Here is a 26,969-nt window from a genome sequence, read left to right on the forward strand (position 1 = left end):
CATCTCAACTTTGGGCTCTGCCGCTACAATTGTTTTGTTGGTTTTTTTCAACCAAATGCTTGACAGGTGTTAGGAACATGTATTAAGTTTTAAAGGTCACCAAGTTTGAAGTAGATGTCCCAAACACCTTGCAGACACTATGCCTTGAACATTTATTATTGTAATTGGGCAAAACTTAGCACACACAATCTCTATGGTGGGGTCTTGATGATATCAACTTTTAGGGGACTTCTCTATGAGATCAAGGTCACTAGAAGTTATGTATAAAACCTGAATAATTTCTGAAATATCAAAACTATTTTCAATACTTGTCATGATTTTCAACTTACATGGTCACTAAGATTTTACATGTAAACAGTTTCATTCAGGACATCTTGTCTTCTTGGTATGAAGACTTCACATTTGTAACAATTATGTAATGTTCTCACATGTGATGCGATGACATATAAGGGGAAGTTCACTCAATGTGGAGAAGACCATCCCTAAAGCTTGTGAACACAATATCTTTAACATTACCAATTGGAATTTGATGAAACCATTTATGGGTATTCCTTGGGTGGGGTCTTATTTTGAGAATATTCTCGATGAGCTCCAGTGAAGATCAAGATCAATCACCAGAAAGCTTATTGTCGGATCATGCAACACTTCTGTTGATTCATGATAATATATAGTGTTTTTCAATCATTAGCACTTTCTTCAATTCTTGCCATGTGTCAAGGTCATTCACATACTGAAATAATTGCTGTTATTCAGACAGCATTTAAGTAAGATGAAGATCAGTTGCAAGGTGACAATGTGTGCCCTGACTGCCATCGACCCAAACTTCCTGGATTGTTGTCTATATGCAGCCTCACACAGGCTGCCTGGTTCAGACAGTTGACAGGTCATTGTAACCCCATCTAGAAAACTGAAAACTGTAACTTAAACATCCTCTCACTCAGGATATATTTCATCTGTTTCATCTGTTCGAGACATTTTGTCTTTGCCACACCCCACATTTGAGCAGACAGTCAATTGTTTGCCTACATTTTATCACCCAAGTTTCTTTATTGACTTAGGAACAGACCCTTTGCATGAAAGTGTTGATGGATGCATGAAGTAATGACTGTATTGTTCTGTTTCAGTTTGCAGAAGAAGTTTGCAGCTCTGTTTCAGGACAAGTTGGAGGTGGTACGACAACATCAGCAACAAGAGAATCTTAAGTTTCTATCCCACTTTAAACGCAAGTTTGTGATCCGCACCGGCAAACGGCCAATGAGAACACCCAACACTGAAACAGTGAAACCATCTACTGAGTTCTTCCAGCTGAGAGCCAATGGCAGTCCTATCGCTACTAGATGTGTACAGGTGAGCAGGGGGATAACACGGTTGTTTTTCCACAGTGTCAATAGACAGGTGGTAAGATAGTAAATCTGTATGACACACGTGTGTTGTGCAAGGTTCACCTTGTTTAGTCATTTTGATTGGTTAAATGGATTATAGACTGCGTTGATGGAGCTGGTTCATCGAAATCCCTCCGAGATCCACACACTTCTGCTCGCAATGCAGGTGTGCCTAGATCCCACTGATGTAGAAAAAGTCCTTCCCACCAGAAATTACATCATCATCATCGTCATTTGCAGTTCTGATTTCAAGTTTGGGAAAAGGTGGAAGTCTGGTGGGCACAATGTCCAGGCAAATTCATGTTTTAGTCTGTTTTCAGTCGTACAAATGGGTATCTCATACCTCTAGTCGCACGTTAAAAGGAAGCCAGAAGCTGGAATGTAAACAATAAACTTGTTTCCGTCCGGTTGCACACGCACCTCCCTATGACATGTCACAAATCTCTCAGCGCGCCTCTGAGCTGGTCGCTCGAGAAGGACTTTCGCGATAGACTGCTAGTTTGTATTCTACTAGTACTTATCGTGTGTCTACAGTTGTTGTTCTAATACAGTAATAATAATATGTCTTACCTGTAGACTCCTGGAATGTAACCCTTGGTAATCCATTGTTTGTGTTCAACACATGTTTCACTGTTTGACTTGATTATACACGTGGCAACATGTCGGGCTTTTCTGCCTCGTGTCAAAGTATACTGTCTAAAGTAGATCCTCACAAGTATTGTCCTTCCTGCATAATTAATGACGGATTTTCAACATGTTCGTGGGATAAACGTTGTAAAGTATGTGATCACTTTAATAAACTTTAATTGGTATCTTCGTGCGTTGGCGAAGCGGGCTACAAGCAGAGTAGGTCATCGGGTGGATCCCTGGACTCTGCAGCCTCTACATCTGGCCCTGGGGGTGGCGTGTCGGCCACACCCAAGAAATCAGTTGATAACGACCCGCCCCAGTCCACTTATGTTTTTGACAAGACACGTGACCGTTCGCCTGCTGATGATACTTCCCGCACAACTGATCTTCGTCAATCGGTTGATCGAGAGCGTCACTCAGCCACCCCCGTTACGACGGGACCGGCTCGTGACGAGGACCATGAGGGGACTACGGTCCCCAGTCGGTCCGTCTCTCGTCCTACCAACGACGATAGGTCGACAGTGAACATGGATCCCACTCTACAAGTCGTTCCCGCCCGGGGACGACAGGTCGAGTGCCTCGTCGAGAGACAGTAAACGACACGAGGACGTTCGACGCCTTCGAGGTCGTCGGGAGTTCGATTCGGACGATAACTACGATGGGGATCGTAGTACTTCTACAGTTAGGGATCGTAGCCCTCGTCCCCACGGGGACGTGCGACGCTCTCGAAGGGAGTTTTTTGGAAATCAGCGTCGTAGAGATAATGATCGATCGTCACCCTCGTCTCACTTTCATTTCAATCCGGCTTTGATAGGCCAGATCACCGCGGCGGTACTCGCCTTGACGGCGTCGACCGAGAAGGGTTCGACGACGTCGGAGGTCCATGGACCATCGTCCTGTACACCGGTTCCTTCATCTACGCCTACACAATCAACGTCGACGATGGATTGTGACGACAGCCTGGCTATGGCTTGACTATCTCACTTTTCTGCCTGAGTTATCAAAAGATGATGACAAACCGACGTGTGCTGGCTTTCAGGTTGGAGATTCGCCGCAGTCTCTTCAGTCTTCTCCTCCCGATGTCTTCAGAGCCATGGCTCACGATATGGACCAGAACTTGCATCTGCTCTGCTGGGGCAGAGTTTCAGCAAATCACCTGTTCGATCGCCTTACCCAATCTATGGCATGCCGTTTTCGTCACCCATGAGTAGGGACTTGGATTGGGAGCTCATCTTCAAGAAACCAGCGCCCTCCAAGATTCTTGTAGTAGACAGGCATTGGGGATCCATGGACACTGCTGTTCGTCACCAGCTACAACCGCTTGCTATGCTGTCGACAGCAAGCCAGCGGGGGAGGAAGTGAGGTCCCTTCCCCCGCCATTACCGTCGTCAGAATCTACTACCTTTAGACAAGCTACCGGTAGGGGGAAGACTTCATCACACGGATCATGAAGACGGTCGTAGAATGGCTCCATCGGCAGGCGATCAGGGTCGCCTTCTACCTAGACGAGCCGTCTCCTACCGGCGACAGGCTCACTAAAATACCGGAATTGCAGAAAATTCTACGTGCCTTCATGGTTGAAGATGAGTCACATTAATTCCGACTGCCGGCCTGGGACCTGGATATCGTTCTGCGCTACCTGTCTAGTTCGATTTACGGGCCTCTCGATCAGGTCGCGTTCGACATTGTCTCAGAAAAGCCCAGGTTATGCGCTTCGTATTTACCTGCAGCGATCTGAACAGCGACGACAACATTTTTGACGGCTGTTCATGCTGCTCTCAACCAATGGTTGAGAGCGGTCATTCTCAGAGCTTATGAGGCGCAAGGACTCGCACCTCCCACCTCCTCTCATCTGCACGAAGTTCGAGCCATAGCTTCAACATGAGCACACAGTTTGGTCCACTCGTAGTGACACAACCGATCTCCCAGAAAAGACAGTGAATTTGTGCTTTATTCACTTTGGACTTTTTGCTTGACACTTCGTGCCAGATAACAGGTTACAATAAAAACTGTTGGTGAATGTACGCATTCTTATGGTTTTTGTTGCATGCAGTACTCCGGCTGTTTTATTATGGTTATGCGGTGTATGCATCGTCTTCCCATACTTTATAGTACTGCTCGTATTTTTTAGTTACCTTGTATGCTGCGAGTTGCTCTGTAACTAAACTATACGTCGACCACACTTCGATTGCAATTCAACTGACGTGTGCAGTTGTCCTGTCGCATCGATAATTAGTTGTGTGTTGAAGAGCATTAACCATGCTATTTTTAGTTACCTTGGATACGACGAGTCGTTCTGAAACTAAATTATATGCCGTCCACCATTCGATCGCAATTCAACTGTCGTGTGCAGTTGTCATGTCGCATCGATAGTTACTTGTGGGTTGAAAAGCATTAAACATGCTGTTTTAGTTACCTTGTATACTGCGAGTTGCTCTGTAACTAAACTATACGTCGACCACTTCAATCGCAGTTCAACTGACGCGTGCAGTTGTCCTGTCGCATCGATAATTAGTTGTGTGTCGATGAGCATTCACCATGCTGTGCGTTCGTGATAAACAATTTGTCTCGTCCGTGCATCTGGTCGAATGTTCTATTGTCACTACAGGGGTGAGGAACTTGATACATTCGACGTGAAAGAGGTCACTTCCTGATTACTTTCCCGACCCTCCTTCCAGTGTTCTGTCAAATTCTACCCATTTGTACGACTGAAAACAGACTAAAACATGGGTTTTTCAGATTTTATTTACGATTTTTTATTGGTCTGTTTTCAGTCGTACGTTCCCACCCAGCCATCCCCACTGGGAAGTAATCCAGTCCAGTCCTGCTTGATGGGTTATTCTTCGAGATTTGTGACATGTCATAGGGGGGTGCGTGCGCAACCGGACGGAAACAAGTTTATTGTTTACATTCCAGCTTCTGGCTTCCTTTTAACGTGCGACTAGAGGTATGAGATACCCATTTGTACGACTGAAAACAGACCAATAAAACATCGTTTTTAATCTGAAAAACCCATATTTGTTGATGTTCAGTTCTTCAGTATAAGGGTGCTAATACTGAACATGAACTTCTTTAGTGACCACACTGATTTCCCTTTCCCAAAGTGCTATGGACAGAATGTTAATTGTTTTTACAGTAAATTGTTCTGCATACTAACTAGTATGAACTGGAATTGTGATTTGTTGAAGAAATTGTCAAAGAAATTGTCAAATGAAAATGTTCAGCGTTGCATGTTTGCAAACACTATAGCAGGAACACTTGATTAAATGTATATGCATAGAGATGTCAATAATGCATATCTTTTGAGCATATATCAATATCCACTATCCATGTGCAGTGTCCAGTATCCATATCAAATATCCATATGCAATATCCAGTATCAATTTGCACTATCCATTTGCCATATCCAGTATCCATGCACAATATCCAGTATCAGTTTGCAATATCCATGTGCACTATCCAGTATCCATGTGCAATATCCAGTATCCATGCGCAATATCCAGTATCAATTTGCAATATCCATGTGCAATATCCAGTATTCATGTGCAATATCCAGTATCAATTTGCAATAGCCATGAGCAATATCCAGTATCAATTTGCAATAGCCATGTGCAATATCCAGTATTCATGTGCAATATCCAGTATCAATTTGCAATAGCCATGTGCAATATCCAGTATTAATTTGCAATATATCCATTTTAAATATCCATGTGCAATATCCAAGTCACACATGTGTTGTGCAAGGTTCACCTTGTTTTAGTTAACTGGATTAAGGACTGCGTTGATGGTGCTGGTTCATCAAAAGTCCCTCCTAGTATCCATGTACAAAAACCAGTGTCCATGTGCAATATCCAGTGTCCATGTGCAATAACCAGTGTCCATGTGCAATATCCAGTGTCCATGGGCAATATCCAGTGTCCATGTGCAATAACCAGTGTCCATGTGCAATAACCAGTGTCCATGTGATGTTACCTTGAAGGGTGATGTTTCCTGAAAGGTGATGTTTCCTGAAAGGTGATGTTTTTCAACTTATCCTGCATTACTCCGTATTGCATTTACTGCTGTCTTTTGACAGTGAGACGAACTGTGTGAGATCCAGCTGCTGAAGAAAATTGTCCCAACCAGTACAGGAAGCAGTGCCCTCTCACAGTCGGCATGTGACCCGGAAGTCATGACGTCACATCAAAACGCATAACTGCTTTGTCACCTCCACAGATGGACGTACTTTGTATCCCTTATGGAAATTAAAGTTTCTTGTTTCTATATTTTGCGTGTTTCTACATTCATCGAATGCTGCTACATCGTTACCTGTTTATGGGCTGTTACCTTTAGGGTCTTCCCATTCGTAATTTGTAATGTTTATCGCTTGTTTGTGGCTCTAGTCACATTAATTTACGGGCGCAATGTTGTTCCCTCCATTTCGTTTCTTCACCCGCCATTTTTGCCATTCAACACGTGGCCACGTAATTTCGTGTTCTGCGTTTTGAAATCTTTCTTTGGCTTGGGTAATACATTAAATTTATGTATTATGTTTTATGCTTAAAGCTTTGCCTTTTCGCTACCTTTTTGCGTAATTGTTTGCTCTCATAAACTTCAATAAAATACAAAGTTTTTGAGTTACATTATGCCTCCTGTACTTTATAGTTTTGCCACATGGTTATGCGTTTGCTTAAAGCTATGCCTTTTCGCTACCTCTTAGCGTAATTGTTTGCTCTCATAAAATTTCAATAAAATACAAAGTTTTTGAGTTACATTATGCTTCCCGTACTTTGTGGTTTTGCCACATAGTTATGTTTTGCTTAAATTCCAGATTTTCTGCCTCGCTGCACTTGTTGCCACGGGAACAAATCTGGTCGGGGCAGCCCCTTCTGCCGTGATTGTACTATTGATGTTGCAGTCCTTCGTCGCTGTGCTCCTTCAACTCGATACAAGTATCCAGAACACACCTCACTCAGTGTGCTCGTCGACCCCCTGATATGGCTTACAACTCAGAGACTGCGGTCTTTCTGCACCACTCTTGCTGACACCTTTATCGACAACATCATCCCCTCCGGTGACGCCCATAACAGGACGGGTCTTCCTTCTCCTCAGCCATCTACCTTGACAGCAGCGGCGGCGGCGTTCAACTACCTGGAAGGAATCTTTTCAACCAATAGACATTTGGTCCGATTCAACTTGCCCACTGGCGACGTTCTCCTTAACCCCGTCGTTTAAAGCGCCATGCTTTCGGAGAGATTACCTGTGGGTTTCCATCGAATCAGAGCTTCTGGTGGACATCGTCTGTATCAGAACTGGCAGATCTTCACTTCAGGCTCATCAAGCCTGTTTGACCCCTTCGTCATAGGCTACTGGGTACCCACTTCTCGGGATCATAGTTGACTGGTCTCGCATATCAGGGTGTATCATATCGCTCTGCACCGGCCCCGCCATTCGACGACGACATCCACTGTCTTCTTCGTCGACATCGCCGACGCCAACCCTCCTCTACCCTGCCTCAGCGCCAGCGACTCTTCCTCGGCGCCCCCCGGGTTTTCCACGGTGACCCCGGTGCTCCTGCGTTTTTTCGCAAAACTCGGGTACACCACTTGTTTGTCTACCACACAGTTCATCGAGGATTGTCTGTGTGTGGAGATTGCATCTCACTTCCGGATCCAATGCGACTTTCTCAGCTACTGCACAGAGTGATTTACATGTCATGTGTCAAGTACTCTGACTGTCAACAACTCCGACCGGAATAAGGTCAACTGACCATGGCGAGCGGAGCAATGTATTTCTACAGATTGGTTTGCATGCTTACATGTATGCATGGTGCAACCACTCAACCAGACGCCTGTTGCAGTCCATCCATGCACAGATTATGAAAACGATAGACCTCCGCTGCCAGCACGGCTTTTGCGAGGCACCTCGTTTCATCGCCCCCTCGCTATAAGAACGATAGGACCTATAAGCCGTTCAAGGGATGGAAAAGATCACCTTCCTTCGTACGGTTTGATATTTAGACTACGACATCTTCATATCTTCAGCCTTGACTACCAGATACAGCGTCGATTTTCTACTTCGTCCCACGACCGTTCCATAGACCCCTGTTGACTACTTGCCTAGTATCACATTGCCTCGACTTCCGACTACCCGGTTACGTCGATGCCTCAGCGGTCGATTGTGGAGCTGGTTTATTTTTCGTCTACATGGGGTTTGGGTCGCAGGTGAGGTCACCTCTCCACGTATCGTCCCGACGGTACATGATCGGAGACCCCTGTTGCTGACATTTAAGAAAAAGGAGCTCGTCTTGCACTCACCAGGTTGAGAGCATGTTCTGGCACAGGCTCTGTCCAGGCCTAACTAGGTGGCTCCCACCCAATGGAAGCTCCACCCAGAGGTCTTCGCCAGACTATGTCAAACAATCGATACACCAAACATCGATCTGTTCGCCACATCTCTGAACTGCCAGCTGTTGCCTCACATTTCACCAGTGCAGGATCTGGCCGCTGTGGCAGTCGACGCCTTCAGTTTTTCCTGGGAAAGATTCCACGAGTATGCTTTTCCGCCTCCGGTTCCCTCTCCCACAGTTCTTCAAAGATCCAGGCCATTTGGCATCTGACACTGATTTTGGTCGCATCTTGGTGGCCGGCCAGAAGTTGGTTTGTCGACCTCCAAAACATCCCCGAGACAACAGCTGGAACTTCCGGTGTGGTCCAACCTTCTGCTCCATCCACACAGTCGGTTGCCACACCCTAAAACCTGAACGGTTTCGTCTGCACGCCTGACACATCTGCAGAAAGCCCCATGAGCCAAGGGCTATTTGGCTAGAGCGGCCAAGGCTATTGCTACAGCCCACCTTCCATCTACACGGGGACTGATGATAAATGGTGCCCGTTCCAGGTATTCTGTTCAGACAAACACCAGGATCCGATCTGAATGTGGTCTTAAACGCTCTTCGGACGGCTCCCTTCGAACCACTTCACACATCTTCCTTCTACGACCTAAGGAAGAAGACGGTATTTCTACTGGTTTCGGCTACTGACGCTCGGGTCAATGAGCTCAACGCCCTAGACGTCTGCCGTGTCCGGTTTGAACACAGTACTCTGGGCGCCGTTCACCATGGACCGTGCTGGGACTTCATCATAAAGAATCAACTCCAAGGACAGCCTGAAAGATCATTCATTATCCCCTACCCCCTCGTCCATTGTGGGCGCCAAGGAGGAGGAGGAGCGTTATTATGGCCAGTAAGGGCACTGAAGGTTTTCTACGACGATCTTAAACCTGCCGCAAGTCTAGGAAACACCTTTTTTCTGACGGTCTGCACTTCGTCGCAGTCGTTGGTCAGCCAGAATACTTTTCCCTGTGGCTCCAGGCGGTCATCCTCCAATCTTATAAAGCCACCAGATTGGACCCTCCCCACAAGGCTATCAACCCACACGAAATTAGGGCGATCACATTTAGAATGGCTCTTGCCGTTTGATAAAGATGCAATACGGAGTAATGCAGGATATGTAAGACAAATTTAGTAAAATCTAAATATTTTTTACATTTGTATACTTATCCAACATTACGAAGTCTAAGTGCCCTTCGCTACGCTGCCTCCCCACGAAGTTTCAGATGTCATGTTTAAAGCAGTTATGTGTTTTGATGGGACATCAAGGGTCATGTGCTGACTGTGAGAGGGCACTGCTTCCTGTACTGGTTGGGAAAACTTTCTTCAGCAGCTGGATCTCACACAGTTCGTCTCTCTGTCAAAAGACAGCAGTGAATGCAATACGGAGTAATGCAGGATAAGTATACAAATGTAAAAAATATTAAGATTTCATTAAATTTCCTGAAAGGTGATGTTTCCTCGAAGGTGATGTTTTCTTGAAGGTGATGTTCCTGAAAGGTGATGTTTCCTTGAAGGTGATGTTCCTGAAAGGTGATGTTTCCTTGAAGGTGATGTTCCTGAAAGGTGATGTTTCCTTGAAGGTGATGTTTCATAAGGTGAAGTTCCTGGGAGGTGATGTTTCCTCTAAGGTGATGTTCCTGAAAGGTGATGTTTCCTGAAAGTTGATGTTATCTGAAATGTGATGTGTTCACGTTTGTTTTGCAGATTGCACCAGCCTCAGCATCTCTTCTTAATTCCTGTTTTTGGTAAGTTTGTGGTGTATTCCCAGTGGAAATGATTGAAGTGCTAATGTAAAGATAGTGTGCACATTTGTGTACAGGAAAGGTTGATCAATATTTCTGTGCTTGACACATAAGTCTGTGCCACCATTGTGTTGCTGATGTCATTATCAAAGAGTCTCGATTGTGTTTCACTATGTCATTTAACAAGAACTACATCTGATGTTATTATTTCAGTAGTTAGAGGCATTGTTTCAAAATTTAGCTACATTGGGCACAGATGTGTTTCCAAATCAGAAGGGATGTTTACTGAAAGTTCTCATGAAGATAGCCAGAGGCACAGTTTGGAGCATTCCAAAAAGATGGAGATGGTTCTGTTTTTTGTTTTTTGTATAATTTTTTTAATTTGACTTTAGTTTTAGATATTCCTTTTGTACAACTTCCATGATTTCCATTCATTGTTTGTTGACCGAACTCTTTGTATCTTCATTTCATTAATTTTGAGAATATAAGTTTTTAGTTGCCCAAATTTCACAGTACTGATAATTTGGGGGGCTCAATATTTATTAACTTGCAGATGGGCAAACATTATATTACCAAAACAATATTTTGGGTGGGGTGGGGCGGGTAGTCATACATGCAGAATAGAGTAATTACAAAGGGTGAAATTGGTGTAAAATATAATATTCATGTATTTATATTCATGTTTATTTATAAGATACATTTGGATGTATATTTCATGTTCAATAGGTTAACCACTGGCATCTATACTGAACAACAAAAGTTCCTGTGACATTGATTAAGATTTAATGCAAAGTTATGTTTTTTACCAAATCTGAAACATTTTCGGTTTGCAACAGATAAAAGACTCCTGTAAGTGTTCAAATGGTTTAATTTGCCATACTGACTTCAGAAAATGCGTGATTTCATAAAAAAACATGAACATGCCAAAATGTCAATTTACAAATCAATAGCGTGTGTGTCCACCTCTTGTTGCAATGCAAGCAACACATCTTTGTCTCATGGAATGGACCAGGCATCGCACAAAGTCCTGTGGGATATCTGTCCATATCCGCTGGAGCATGTTTCAAAGTTCCTGGAGTGTCTGCCCAACACGTGGTTGATGTCGAAGGCGCCGATCCATCTCATCCCACATGTGCTCGATTGGTGAGAGATCAGGGGAGCCAGCCAGCCAGGGGATGACATTCACGTTGTTTTGTTGAAGAGAATCATGAACAAGTCGAGCAATATGAGCCCGGGCGTTGTCATGTTGAAAGGTAATGCCTGGGCCATGACGACTCAAAAACGGTAGAACAACCGGGACGATGATCTCATTGCAGTAGCGCTGTCCATTGAGATTTCCCTCTACCACTATCAAACGGGTCCTCTTTCTTGCTGTAATCCCACCCCATACCATAACGCCGCCACCCCCAAACCGATCTTCTTCCATGACACAATGATTGACGTAACGTCCATCTCGACGTTGGTACACTCGAATCTGAGGTGAAAACGAGACTCGTCAGTGAATAGAACTTGTCCCCACTGAATGGCAGTCCAGTGTAGATGCTGTCTGCACCACTGTAGACGTGCTTGATGGTGGTTTCCTGTCAAAATGGGACGTCTGGCGGGTCTTCTGGCGACAATCCCTGCACATCTGAGGCGACAACATACGGTTTGTGAAGATATTCTTCAAAGGCCAGGGATGCTTCTTGCAGTCTCTGTTGCTGGCTGGAATCAATTTCGTAGGTGTGTTGTTCGAATCCAGTTGTCTTGTCGATTATTGGTTATGCGTGGCCTGCCACTCCGACGATGGCATTCGTCTGTTGCCAACGTTGCGATAAACACCAAATGGCGTTTCTGTGGACGTTAAATTGTCTTACAACATCACATTGACTCGATCCTGCTTCAAGCATACCAATGGCTCGCAGACGCTCATTATCAGACAGGCGTGGCATTTCGTAATGTTGAAAAATTGGGTAATTTTGTTGTTTTTTCTGAGTGGTTGTTGTCAGCACGATGCTTAACAATGCATATGGAATCCCGTTAACGCACATGTTTTTATACCCATTCTTGGGTAGTGAACTGCATGGGGCTTGCATAAAAGTCAACTTTTGCATGGAATGCATGCAGTTGCATTTTGTGACTTGATTCCATATATGTACTACAATATTGAAAACCAAACTTTACTTGTTTAAAAAATACACAAAAATATTGGTGTCGCAGGAACTTTTGTTGTTAAGTATATTTTTGCAATCTTTTGTACTGGTTCATATGTGAGTAACAGGGTGACATAGGCTGACTGTAGGTGAACTACACTAGGAACTACATGGAAGGCAAACTGCACTGTAGGCAATAAGTGTTTGTAGCGTTTATATTTGTTTCAGCTACATTTTAATGGTGCCCTTTGATAGTGAGGACATGCATGGCATTGTGTACGTGTGGGTTGGGATGAAGGCAGACCACGATGAGGCCAAGCTGGCAGAGCAAATTGCCTACATGATGTACAAGGTAGGGGAATTAACCAATGTATTAATCTAGATAATGTACAAGGTGGGATAGTTAACCACTGTGATCACCTAGATAATGTACAGGGTGGGATAGTTAACCACTGTGATCACCAAGATAATGTACAAGGTGGGATAGTTAACCACTGTGATCACCTAGATAATGTACAGGGTGGGATAGTTAACCACTGTGATCACCTACATAATGTACAGGGTGGGATAGTTAACCACTGTGATCACCTAGATAATGTACAGGGTGGGACAGTTAACCACTGTGATCACCTAGATTATGTACAAGGTGGGATAGTTAACCACTGTGATCACCTAGATAATGTACAGGGTGGGATAGTTAACCACTGTGATCACCTACATAATGTACAAGGTGGGATGGTTAACCATTGTGATCACCTAGATAATGTACAAGGTGGGATAGTTAACCACTGTGATCACCTAGATAATGTACAGGGTGGGATAGTCACCAAGATAATGTACAAGGTTGGATAGTTAACCACTGTGATCACCTAGATAATGTACAAGGTAGGATAGTTAACCACTTTGATCACCTAGATAATGTACAGGGTGGGATAGTTAACCACTGTGATCACCTAGATAATGTACAAGGTGGGAAAGTTAACCACTGTGATCACCTAGATAATGTACAGGAGGGGATAGTTAACCACTGTGATCACCAAGATAATGTACAAGGTGGGAAAGTTAACCACTGTGATCACCTAGATAATGTACAGGGTGGGATAGTTAACCACTGTGATCACCAAGATAATGTACAAGGTGTGATAGTCACCTAGATTATGTACAAGGTGGGATAGTTAACCACTGTGATCACCTAGATAATGTACAAGGTTGGATAGTTAACCACTGTGATCACCTAGATAATGTACAAGTAGGGAAAGTTAACCACTGTGATCACCTGGTTAATGTACAGGGTGGGAAAGTTAACCACTGTGGTCACCAAGATAATGTACAAGGTGGGATAGTTAACCACTGTCATCACCAAGATAATGTACAGGGTGGGATAGTTAACCACTGTGATCACCTAGATAATGTACAGGTTGGGAAAGTTAACCACTGTGGTCACCAAGATAATGTACAAGGTGGGATAGTTAACCACTGTCATCACCAAGATAATGTACAGGGTGGGATAGTTAACCACTGTGATCACCAAGATAATGTACAGGGTGGGATAGTTAACCACTGTGATCACCTAGATAATGTACAGGATGGGATAGTTAACCACTGTGATCACCTAGATAATGTACAAGTTGGGATAGTTAACCACTGTGATCACCTAGATAATGTACAGGGTGGGATAGTTAACCACTGTGATCACCTAGATAATGTACAGGGTGGGATAGTTAACCACTGTGATCACCTAGATAATGTACAGGGTGGGATAGTTAACCACTGTGATCACCTAGATAATGTACAGGGTGGGATAGTTAACCACTGTGATCACCTAGATAATGTACAAGGTGGTAAAGTTAACCACTGTGATCACCTACATAATGTACAGGGTGGGATAGTTAACCACTGTGATCACCTGGATAATGTACAAGGTAGGAGATTTAACCCCTGTTGTCGCCGAGATTATGTACAAGGTAGGGGAGTTAACCAGCGTTGTTACCTGGATAATGAGTTAATCACAGTCGAATAGCCCTAGTGGTTAAAGCATTGATCATCACGCCAAAAACAAGGGTTTAATTCCCGATGGTACAATGTGTGAAGCCCAATGTCTGTGTTCCCTGCTGTGATATTGCTGGAATATTGCTGAAAGATTGCCAAACTCAACCCAACAACAGCCAAGACCATGTACTGAGATACTGCACTGTTCTTATGCTGGAACTGACATACATGTATAAAAGAAACTCATCTTATAGCATTTATTTTACAGCAAGCTATAAAAAGCACAAAGGGATGTCGAATTGTAACGGCATTCACCAAAGGTTCGACAGGAACTAATGACCAACACCTCTATTTACGCTGCCCTTATTTAAAGGTGATGAACCTTCTGTACGCTTACTGTATGCCCTCACTCTATATAGGATGAGTACACCATCCAGATGATCAATGAGGGCGAGGAGCCAGAGAACTTCTTCTGGGTCGGCATCGGAGGGCAACGACCATATGATCATGTGAGTACATGCTTGTTTTCTCTTTACTGTCTTAACAGTGCTGACTCTTCCAATATATCTTATATGGTAGGCATTACAATGTATATATTCAGGATTATGAGTACAAAACCATCTTCATATTACTTAGCAGTATGTGGTAATGGGTGACATTGAAGGTCAAGTTAACATATCAACTAGGCTTTTTGTACCCAATAACTTTGGAATATGAAGAATTATATCAGCAGACAGGATATCAAGGGTTGGGATCTCGGTTGCATAACCTTTTGAGTGACCTTTGTATAAGGTCAAGGTCAGTAGTGGTAAATAATGAAACATGTATCACATTTAATGAAATTTCTGTAAGTTGAAATAAAGAACGCCAGATGCCGCTGCAATTTGTAAAACATTCCAACGTAATACATTGTGCACCTCGACATGCAGTTTTCATATACAAAGCGGAACAAGCCGATTAAACTCGGAATATTTTACAAATTGCAGCCATCTGGCATTCTTTATTGTCAACATTATCCTTTAGCAGTTTAGTGTCCTTTCATGCGCACTGGCGTTCCTACACATTGTTCTTTCTTTTCATTTGCATCTTTTCGTAACATTTGACTATTAATATTGCATACTTTTGACTATTTTTTCAACTTTGTATTTTTTCAGACGACGTCTGTTTGTTTTGTATTTTGACCTTTATCAGTAACTGTTAATACATTATTCGTAACATTTGACTATTATTGCTAGTTTTGTCCCTTATTTCAACTTTGTATTTTTTTTACCAAATGGCTGCCCATACTCTAAGGCTTTGATATTTAAACATAAAACATTAATTCCTACAAATACCCTACATCAATTACATAGTTGCCATAATAATTTTGGCTGTCATCACACGATAAAAATCCTCTTCACTGTCTTAGGGATAAAGTCTAATTCCTTCACAATAATCAAACATCAACCTGGATGCAGGATGTGAAAGAGATAGTGTTCTTAGAATTGTTAACAATGATAACTATTGTTTGATAATTCCTGATAGCTATCAGTGAAGAGGATTTCTGTTGAAAATCTAAAGATCTATAGTGTGATGACAGCCAAAATACAGGATTACACATGATTTTCTTTCACATTTTAGGACTCCGAGTTCATGAAGTACTGTCGTCTGTTCCGATGCTCCAATGAGAAGGGTTACTTCACTGTATCAGAGAAATGTGCAGACTTCTGCCAGGTATTATTTTCTCACATCCTATGTAAGTTGTCATACGTGAGTTAGTTGCACAGAGTTTGCTAGGTCAAATGCGTTGCCTTGAAGTTTGGGAAGGGAGCCTTGGAAAGTCCTTGAGATAACCAATATGTCTAGGTTATCAGCTGTAGTTACAGGAGTCAGTTGAAAAAACAAGAGTGAGAAAATACTCTCCATCATCTGTTACAGACTTGCTGCTATGGGGCAGCTTCATTTAGGCTTGGGTTGTTCGATTAACTCGCCTCAATTAAATCCTTATTTTTATGTTGCAATGTACTTTTGTAGGACTGGGTAAGATTGTTTTGAATGTTGCCCAGGATGACCTGGCCGATGATGATGTCATGATTCTGGATAACGGAGAGCAAGTCTTCCTCTGGGTCGGCAAGAAGACTAGTGATGTGGAGATCAAACTAGCATTTAAAAGTGCACAGGTAGGATAACATTCTTTTCCTCAGGGGACCTGGGTAAGTAATGATGCCAAGCACTCTATAAGAGATGACCAAATTGGATCGTGTGGTCGGACTTGGTGACTTGGTCGATAGTGTCATCATACAGTGCTGAAAATATGAACCACTGATGTGTGTGGCCCAGACTTGACTATTTACAACCAACCATGATACAGCTGCAATTTCTAACAAACGTTACTTACTGTTGTCTGTGTTACGTCGCTGTTGTCCGTGTTACTTTGCTATTGTCATTGTTACATCACTGTTGTCCGTGTTACATCACTGTTGTCTGTGTTAAGTCGCTGTTTTCCGTGTTACTTTGCTATTGTCCGTGTTACATCACTGTTGTCTGTGTTACGTCGCTGTTGTCAGTGTTACATCACTGTTGTCAGTGTCACATCACTGTTGTCAGTGTTACGTCACTGTTGTCATTGTTACATCACTGTTGTCCATGTTACATCACTGTTGTCTGTGTTACGTCGCTGTTGTCTCTGTTACATCACTGTTGTCTGTGTTACGTCACTGTTGTCCGTGTTATGTCACTGTTGTCCGTGTAACTTTGCTATTGTCCATGTTACATCACTGTTGTCAGTGTTACGTCACTGTTGTCCGTGTTACTTTGCTATTGTCCGTGTTACATCATTATGGTCTGTGTTACGTTGCTGTTGTCCGTGTTACTTTGCTATTGTCCGTGTTACATCACTTTTGTCTGTGTTACATCACTGTTGTCAGTGTTACGTCACTGTTGTCAGTGTAACATCACTGTTGTCATTGTTACATCACTGTTGTCCGTGTTACGTCACTGTTGTCCGTGTTACGTCACTGTTGTCCGTGTTACGTCACTGTTGTCAGTGTTACATCACTGTTGTCATTGTTACATCACTGTTGTCTGTGTTACGTCACTGTTGTCCGTGTTACATCACTGTTGTCATTGTTACATCACTGTTGTCCGTGTTACGTCACTGTTGTCAGTGTTACATCACTGTTGTCAGTGTTACATCACTGTTGTCCGTGTTACGTCACTGTTGTCAGTGTTACGTCACTGTTGTCAGTGTTACATCACTGTTGTCATTGTTACGTCACTGTTGTCCGTGTTACATCACTGTTGTCAGTGTTACATCACTGTTGTCATTGTTACATCACTGTTGTCCGTGTTACGTCACTGTTGTCCGTGTTACATCACTGTTGTCAGTGTTACATCACTGTTGTCAGTGTTACATCACTGTTGTCCGTGTTACATCACAGTTGTCATTGTTACGTCACTGTTGTCGTGTTACGTCACTGTTGTCCGTGTTACGTCACTGTTGTCCGTGTTACGTCACTGTTGTCCGTGTTACGTCACTGTTGTCCGTGTTACGTCACTGTTGTCAGTTTTACATCACTGTTGTCATTGTTACATCACTGTTGTCCGTGTTACGTCACTGTTGTCCGTGTTACGTCACTGTTGTCAGTGTTACATCACTGTTGTCAGTGTTACGTCACTGTTGCCATTGTTACATCACTGTTGTCCGTGTAACATCACTGTTGTCAGTGTCACATCAATCTTGTCAGTGTCACATCACTCTTGTCAGTGTCACATCACTGTTGTCGGTGTCACATCAATCTTGTCAGTGTCACATCACTCTTGTCAGTGTCACATCACTGTTGTCAGTGTCACATCGCTCTTGTCAGTGTCACATCACTGTTGTCAGTGTTACATCAATCTTGTCTGTGTTACATCACTGTTGTCAGTGTTACATCGCTCTTGTCAGTGTTACATCACTCTTGTCAGTGTCACATCACTGTTGTCAGTGTCACATCAATCTTGTCAGTGTCACATCAATCTTGTCAGTGTCACATCACTCTTGTGACTGTTACATCGCTCTTGGCAGTGTCACATCACTGTTGTCAGTGTCATATCACTGTTGTCAGTGTTACATCGCTCTTGGCAGTGTTACATCGCTCTTGTCAGTGTCACATCACTGTTGTCAGTGTTACATCGCTCTTGTCAGTGTCACATCACTGTTGTCAGTGTCACATCGCTCTTGTCAGTGTCACATCACTGTTGTCAGTGTTACATCAATCTTGTCTGTGTCACATCACTGTTGTCAGTGTTACATCGCTCTTGTCAATGTTACATCACTCTTGTCAGTGTCACATCACTGTTGTCCGTTTTACATTACTGTTGTCTGTGTTACATGTCTGTTGTCATGTTACATCACTGTTTTGCAGTGTTACATCACTGCTGCTGTTATATCACTCGTCAGAGTTACGTCTCTGTTGTCTGTGTTAAGTCAATGTTGTCAGTGTCACATCACTGTTGTCAGTGTCACATCACTGTTGTCAGTGTCACATCGCTCTTGTCAGTGTTTCATCGCTCGTCAGTGTTACATCAATCTTGTCAGTGTCACATCACTCTTGTCAGTGTTTCATCGCTCTTGTCAGTGTTACATCGCTCTTGTCAGTGTCACATCACTGTTGTCAGTGTCACATCACTGTTGTCAGTGTCACATCGCTGTTGTCAGTGTCACATCGCTGTTGTCAGTGTCACATCGCTCTTGTCAGTGTCACATCACTCTTGTCAGTGTCACATCACTCTTGTCCGTGTTACATCACTCTTGTCAGTGTCACATCACTCTTGTCAGTGTCACATCGCTCTTGTCAGTGTTTCATCGCTCTTGTCAGTGTTACATCAACCTTGTCAGTGTCACATCACTGTTGTCAGTGTTTCATCGCTCTTTCAATGTTATATCAATCTTGTCAGTGTCACATCACTCTTGTCAGTGATACATCAATCTTGTCAGTGTCACATCGCTCTTGTCAGTGTTTCATCGCTCCTGTCAGTGTTACATCACTGTTGTCAGTGTTCCGTTACTGTTGTTGTGTTACATCGCTGTTGTCAGTGTTACTCTTGTTACATTACTGTCGTTGTTACATGGCTGTTGTCAGTGTTATGTTACTGTTGTTACTTCGCTGTTGTCTGTTTTACTTGGCTGTTATCATGTTACATGACTGTTGTCAGTGTTATATTGCTGTTGTCAAAATTATATCACTGTTTTCAGTGTTACATCGCTGCTGTTGTGTTACATCACTCGTCAGAGTAACGTCTCTGTTGTTTTTGTTACATCGCTATTGTCGGTGTTACATCACTGTTGTCAGTGTTGCTGGTGTATTGGTATTGATATTGGCAGTGTCCTTACATTATCAGTGATTTGCCTTTGTATAGGCAAGTACCCAGACCAAATTGTGATACATTTTAAGGTTAAAAATGGATATATTTTTAACATTAATGTGAGCGTGGCCAGTGCTGCTTGGATCCAAAGCATCACTAGCATTGTTTTGGGGGGGTCAGCCTATCTTCATGGAATTTTATTTCAGTAGGCATATGAAGGATCACCCTTGCAAACTTGCAAACTTAGCAAACTCTGTGGTGAATGTTCAGGATTGATCAGTAAATAAGTGTGTGATATGTTTCCAGGTTTACATCCAACACATCCGGATTAAGCAGCCAGAGCGTCCTCGCAAACTTTTGCTGGCCATGAAGTACAAGGAACACAAGAGGTTCACCAAGTGTTTCCATGGCTGGGGCAAGTACAAGGAGGTGCTCAAGTGATGGTGCCCACAACAAGCCACAGACTGTGCAATATCTGTTTAAGGTGGGGAAGAGGTGATGACATGGGGAGGGGGTGGACCAACATCTCATTTTAATATATGTTTGATATATGTGGATGGGTTAGGAGAATAGATGAAGATGAGATCATAGATCAACCACTCTGGTGATTCTGGGAATCTGGCTATCAGATGGTGTTGGAGAGGCATGTGCAGACTGACTGGCTACCAGATGTTGTTGGAGAGGCATGAGCAGACTGACTGGCTACCAGATGTTGTTGGAGAGGCATGAGCAGACTGACTGGCTACCAGATGTTGTTGGAGAGGCATGAGCAGACTGACTGGCTACCAGATGTTGTTGGAGAGGCATGAGCAGACTGACTGGCTACCAGATGTTGTTGGAGAGGCATGAGCAGACTGACTGGCTACCAGATGTTGTTGGAGAGGCATGAGCAGACTGACTGGCTACCAGATGTTGTTGGAGAGGCATGTGTTGACTGACTGGCTACCAGATAGTGTAGAAGAGGCTACAACATGATGTGGATCAGTTGCAGTGTCTCAGGAAGAATCTCAAGTGAATCAATTCCATCAGGACAGAAGCTGAAAAGGTGTTTTGGGCTATATTATTACTGTCAGAAGTAATTCAGATTTTGGTATCTTTGACTTGTGTTTGGAGTTTATGTTTGCTTTCAATCAGAATCAAAATACTTTTTGTGCTCATTAGGTATACAAATGCTGTCACCCAGTCATTTAAATATTGTTCAACTCAGCAGTCAAATCAAAGGAATATAGCACAGCATCATGTTGATCCTTTGTAGTCTGGAGGAGATAATAGTCAATTGTTACGAATAAAGAATGAATGTTACAATTACAAATCATTGTTTACATGCAAACAATGAATTAAAAATACTAAACGATACCAATGAACAATTCGCAAACAAAAGATGTCATATGTGAAGAAAGAACAATGTGTATGAAAAAACTAAACACTAAACTGCTAAAGGACAATTTTGAAAGAACGCCAGATGGTGCTGCAATTTGTAAAACATTTCGAGTATTTTGATTGTATGTATGTAATAGCCTTTGTTTGTAACATTCATCCTTTATTTGTAATATTTGACTATTATTGCATACTTTTGTCATTTATTTCAACTTTGTATTTTTTGACCGAATGGTCGCCCAAAGGATGTAATATCTTCAACGTACATATGTTTGTCCATAGGAGACACTAGGAACACAGGCCTTCTCCTTTTGTGACTGAAACATGCTATCAGTGTCATGGAGATGAATATAACATCATTATCAATAGCCACTGGTTGAAGAAAAGTACTTATTATGGCCATTTTCTTTTCAGTTTTGCAGATTCCATTATTCACATTACTACTATACATTCATATACATGTAGAAGCATTAAGTATATCTAACATTGTTATGGACAAGTCAGCTGTATTTCCTATGTTTAATTATCATTCCTGCACTCACGTTCCTTTTGGTAACTGGGGCGGTCGGGTAGCCTAGTGGTTAAAGCGTTCGCTCGTCATGCCGAAGACCGGGGTTCGATTCCCGACATGGGTACAATGTGTGAAGCCCATTTCTGGTGTCCCCCGCCTTGATATTGCTGGAATATTGCTAAAAACGGCGTAAAACCATACTCACTCACTCACTCACTCACTCCTTTTGGTAATTGAAGTCAATTTCTGTTTTCTGCCAAATGGATGTCTGTGTGGAGTTGTGTACCCAGGTATTGGAGTGCCAGAGTGGTCGGACTCGCCCCCTTGTATAGCTGATCAGTGATATCAGCCCCAACGCTGCATGGTGTGGGAGATGTCAGTGTCTGGTCCTGGTGCTTCAGGGATTGCTGCTGTAGGTGATAACATGTGGCAGACAACACTGTTATAAACATACTGCTACTTTGTATTCTATATGCTTAAACAATATAGGAACTAATACTGACACCACTATTTGTGTCTTTACCCTTATGGCCTACACAGGACATGATGACTATCCCACTAGACAACAGCTGAGTGGGACAACAGTCATTTCCAGTGTGGTGTGTTACAATATCCTGCTTCCCATGTGACAATGTATATTTCCTGTATTTATCTGTAAGACATTCCCTGTTAGTTACTCCTCTCTGTCTTGGCATCTTGCAGCAAGTAAGTTTGTATCTAAGAGAGAATGGTGTGTTGTATGGGAGTTATAAAGACTTTGGTGTTCCATCAATGTGTATGTTTAGTGACTTGCTTCTGGAATGTTTACAAGCTCATAAAAATATGTCCTATTTATGTTGATATATAATGTGTTGTTGTCTGTTCCATCCACAAGAGACCGCCACCATGGCCTAGTGGATAGAGCATTTGCCCAGAGAGTGAAGACCAGGGGTTCAATCCCCAGCTGCATCATACCAAGAAATGCATGGCCCTCGATATTAAGGGGATAAAACAAGGACTGATCGGCTCTGAGTCAGTATACTGTGTCTGAATGGAATATCCATGTTAAACTGCAGCATGGTATCTCAGTGGGCTAGAACTACAACACGAACATTAGTCCGGACAACTACAAGCAGCCACATGCATGCACCCACACACTACCTCTCATGATTTATTCTTCCTGTTGTTTAATTGTATGATAAACAATGACCATGAGTCGTTTATTTCATAGATGAGATATCAACATCATGTACAGCCTCTTCCAGGATGTTATAAAAATGTACAAGCTTTGAAAATATTTACCCGTATTAAATACAATTTGTTCACGGCAATGTCAGACAAGTCTATTTTATGAACAGGGGAGTTAAGTTTGGTATTTCCCATGTATTCCAATGCTTGCCGTAAATGGCGAATATGCTTGTCGTAAGAGGCGACTAACGGGATCAGGTGGTCAGGCTTGCTGACATGGTTAACGCATGTCAACATATCCCAATTTCGTGGATCGATGCTCATGATGTCAATCACTGGATTGTCTTGTCCAGACTTGATTATTTACAGACCGCCATCATATAGCTGGAATATTGCCGAGTGTAGCGTTAAAAAACAACAAACAGTGATTATCCGTACCTTTTCTCCCTATACCGGTTGTCATATCTCGCCCACTTATGGATGGGATTGTTCGGCCAGTGCATTTATCTGCGTTGTCCAGCTACATCTATGACAGTAACTAGACACTTCCCTCTCATCGTCAAATTTTTGACATCATATGTTTTTTAGTGTATTTAGTTATATATTTTACTAACTACATGTTAGGACTTATGGTATTTTACAAAATAATATTGTGAATAAAATATATAAAATGAATCTTCTATAACTAGACTATTACTTTTTCTGATGGTTTATATTTTTGCAGATGTTGTTCACATGGTTTCTCAAACTAAATGTTGAATCAATGATCATGCGTAGATTTCTTGTGTGACTGCTAGGTCTAACAATGCTGTCAAGACTTGGGCTTGGTTTTGAAATGATGATCAACATTTCAGTTTTGTTATTTAATTTAAGGAACTTTAAATGTCAACAGCTCAGACTATGATTCTCTGGAATGTCTCACTGTCCGATGATGGTGACAATGGTTTGAATTCTAGACAGAGCTGTGTATCATCAGCATGCTGATGAAATCTGAGACCATGCAATTCTTCCAACTAGTAGAGTGCATATTGTGAAATGTATTGGGCAAAGAACAGATCCCTGTGTCACTCCAAACTTTAGTTCCCTTCTATCTGATCACATTCCAGTTGTCACTGAAGGGAATGACAATATTTTGAAGCCATCCATAAATCTTGATCAACACTGTAGCTATAGATGTGTTAATAATAGACCAACAATACCATGTAGCTCAGCTGTATGTTCTGGAATATCATGTTTGATCAGTTGGTTGGTTGGTTGTTTAATGCCGCACTCAGCAATATTCCAGCTTTATGATGGCGGACTGAAAATAATCGAGTCTGGACCAGACAATCCAGTGATTGGTATCATGAGCATCAAGGGTACAATAAAATCAAACACAAAAAGCAGCATATACTACAGACACAAAAAAAAGAAGGGAACTCATAATGTAAATGTAGCTATGGTTGAGGTGGACATTTACAATAGAATGCAACATCTAATCGCAATGAAATTTCACATGTGCACCCAGAAGCCAAAGAGAGTGTGGGTGTGGGTGTCGGGAACTCAAGACACTAATGCAGTTAAGCTAGGTACATGTTTAAATATGCCTCCAAGACAGTAATTCAACGAACAGACAAAATGGCGAATTGTGGGAAGGCGTCAATAGCCAAAGTTGCCCGAATGTTTTGCAAATCAGAAAGTGTAATTTCTCAACTGGGACAAGAACCATCAAACAGATGGGGTTGCAATGAGACCTGGGCAAAGCAGCCAAAAAAAATGACAGAGAGTTTGTCTTATTACATTAATTGCACTATACAATTGATTAAAATCTGCTCATGTTTTCAATAGAGAATTCTGTACAATAATGGAACGCGAATTTCAACATCTAATGTTAAAAACCAGCTCTATGAGCCCACCTGAAAGCTAGGTGTCCTGTGAAAGGTGTGAACCTAACAGCTTATCAGACGAATCTCAAGGTTTGGACTTCTCAGATGGCAGAAAACGGTGGTACGGTGGTGGTAACGTAGCAGTATGCCAGGGCAACAATTCTTGACCATGATCGGTATTGGGGTCTCGTGTCATTGACATGGTGTGACATGCCCGGCAAACTGATTTGGTTATCGTGAATGGACAATTGACTGGCCAAAGATATGTTTGACTAAAGTTTTGCTCCTGTTCCCTTCGCTAGAATTATCGGCAGAAATTTGACCTGTAGGATGACAATGCCAGACCACATTTTGGTAGGGAGGTTGCCAATATTGAGGATGATGCTGTCTTATGTGAACACTGTCCTGTAATTGAGGATGAACTTCATGTTATATACAATTGTCCTCTTTATGCAAGTCGGCAGGAAATGTTTATCCCAGACAGTTAATGATCATTATTTTTGTTTAGAAGGTCTGTCAAAATTTGTGTGTCGTGTGTTCGGTGTCTGTAGATAATCTATACAAATAACCGTGTGTGTGAATGTATTTGGCATATCCCAGGGTGAAATGGGTATGTCAGTTGATGTTTGACGTCTCGAATCGGCAGGTTTTGTCAACAAGCGAAAAAACGCGCATGGAGGATCCCAACTATAATGTTCATGCTAGGCATAAAATGGGGTGTGAGGTTGTTTGTGCTGACATTGTCGATAATCATGCTCTGTGGAGCTGTTGAAAGCAACCCTGGACCAGCTATCGGGGTACACCAACAGAGGCAGAGTACAAACCAGGCTGTCAGCGAGGAATGGTACAGGTCCGTGTTTGCCAGCTGAACACGAGCAAGCAGATCAGGGTATATCAGAAATGGCCGACATCGTGAATCTATAAAGACTTCGACAAAGGGCGCATGTTTGTACTCCAAGCCAGCAACACCTCTCCAAGCCTCCAGAGCCTCCTCAAGCCCACGCACAGCACCGCTGATAGCTTACTTACTTACTTACTTTGGAGATTTAACGTGCGCTTTCCGACTGATGCGTATTTCGCACACGGGCCCGGCCAGGCCATTTAATGTGTTTCCGAAAGGGGCGAAAGTGGTCTGTGCAACCCAAGAGGGTGGTTTTAGGGGTTGCTTATATAGAATTTGGGAATTTTGAGATTTGGAATAGATGCCGATGGGATTGGGGAGGGGAACTAAGGGAGCTGGGTATGGTGGATGTTTGTTTGTTTATGTGATTTTGATTTGGTAGGTTATTGTGTTTTTAGATGCGTTTTATTAGTTCCGTTTTTATTAAGAATACGCCTAAGGCCTTGAAGTTTTCTAGTTTATTGTGTGGGTTTAGTATTGCTTCTAGAGTTAGAGCCTTGTTTAGATTGAGGGTGGTTTGTAATGCGGTTCGATGTGTTAGGTAGTGTGTGCAGTGGATGAGTGCGTGTTCTGGGGTTTCTAGTTGTTTGCAGTGTGGGCAGTTACCTGTAGTGTGTTTTTTAAAAAATTTTAGGTGGTTATTTAGGTTGGTGTGTCCTGTTTGGAGTTTAGTGATTAGTCTGTCGATTTTTTGGGATGGATGGAGAATTTTTGGTTTGGTTAGTGGTTTGCTGAGCACTTTTTTGATTTGGCTATTTGAGTTTAGATATAGGTTATGCCATTTTTTTGTGATTTTTTGCTTGTTTACACTTTTAATTTCTGATTTTGAGATGGGTAAGTTTAAGCTTATTTCTGGGATTTTGAGGGATAGTTTAGCTGCTTTATCGGCGTTTTCATTACCGTATATTCCTACGTGGGCGGGTATCCACAAGAAGGTTATTTGTTTGCCTGCCTTAGTTAGGTCGTTGGCCCAATATCCCAAAGAATAACAAACTACCTAAAGGAACACCAAATTAAAAATCTTAAACAAAACTGCAAACAATCAAATATCTTCACCCCTAAACTTAAAATACCCAAAATAGACACAACACTAGCTAGCCAAATAAATAAACAAACCGACCCAAACATGGCGAAAACTACCACACTAGCATACATACACGAAAATTGGCCAAATTGGTGTCACATCTACACGGACGGATCCTCAGATCCGACCTCCAAACACAGGTTTCGGAGTCCATACCACACAACCAACTAAAACCACACAATCCTTCCGACTCCCAAACAACCAATCAATATTCACGACAGAACTAATGGGCATGGCCTCAGCCCTCCATAATCAAGAATCCAAAAACCACACAAAAAAAATCCTTATACTTACCGACTCCCTAAGTGGACTGCAAGCTCTCCAAAACAAAAATACCAAAAACCGACCTAAATTAATAAATCAAATACTTAAAAGCTCCAACGACCTAACTAAGGCAGGCAAACAAATAACCTTCTTGTGGATAAACGCCGATAAAGCAGCTAAACTATCCCTTAAAATCCCAGAAATAAGCTTTAACTTACCCATCTCAA

General features: G+C 42.5%; 1 protein-coding gene across 4 annotated transcripts in view; it reads left to right on the forward strand.

The window, feature by feature from the left end:
* The window catches only part of LOC124118962 (protein flightless-1 homolog), a 141,486-nt gene extending 119,183 nt beyond the window's left edge, over positions 1-22,303 (forward strand). For all 4 annotated transcript variants that reach the window (XM_046481300.2, XM_046481301.2, XM_046481302.2 and 1 more), the window contains 7 exons: positions 1,125-1,347; positions 10,090-10,130; positions 12,488-12,611; positions 14,668-14,757; positions 15,869-15,961; positions 16,294-16,407; positions 19,880-22,303. In XM_046481300.2, the coding sequence (XP_046337256.1) occupies positions 1,125-1,347; positions 10,090-10,130; positions 12,488-12,611; positions 14,668-14,757; positions 15,869-15,961; positions 16,294-16,407; positions 19,880-20,014 (820 nt within the window). In that variant the 3' untranslated portion in view covers positions 20,015-22,303. The remainder of the gene's footprint in view (positions 1-1,124; positions 1,348-10,089; positions 10,131-12,487; positions 12,612-14,667; positions 14,758-15,868; positions 15,962-16,293; positions 16,408-19,879) is intronic.
* Positions 22,304-26,969: the final 4,666 nt, after the last annotated feature.

Source organism: Haliotis rufescens, unplaced genomic scaffold (genome assembly GCF_023055435.1).
Source record: "Haliotis rufescens isolate VD_foot unplaced genomic scaffold, xgHalRufe1.0.p SCAF_66, whole genome shotgun sequence".
NCBI classification, from domain to species: domain Eukaryota; kingdom Metazoa; phylum Mollusca; class Gastropoda; order Lepetellida; family Haliotidae; genus Haliotis; species Haliotis rufescens.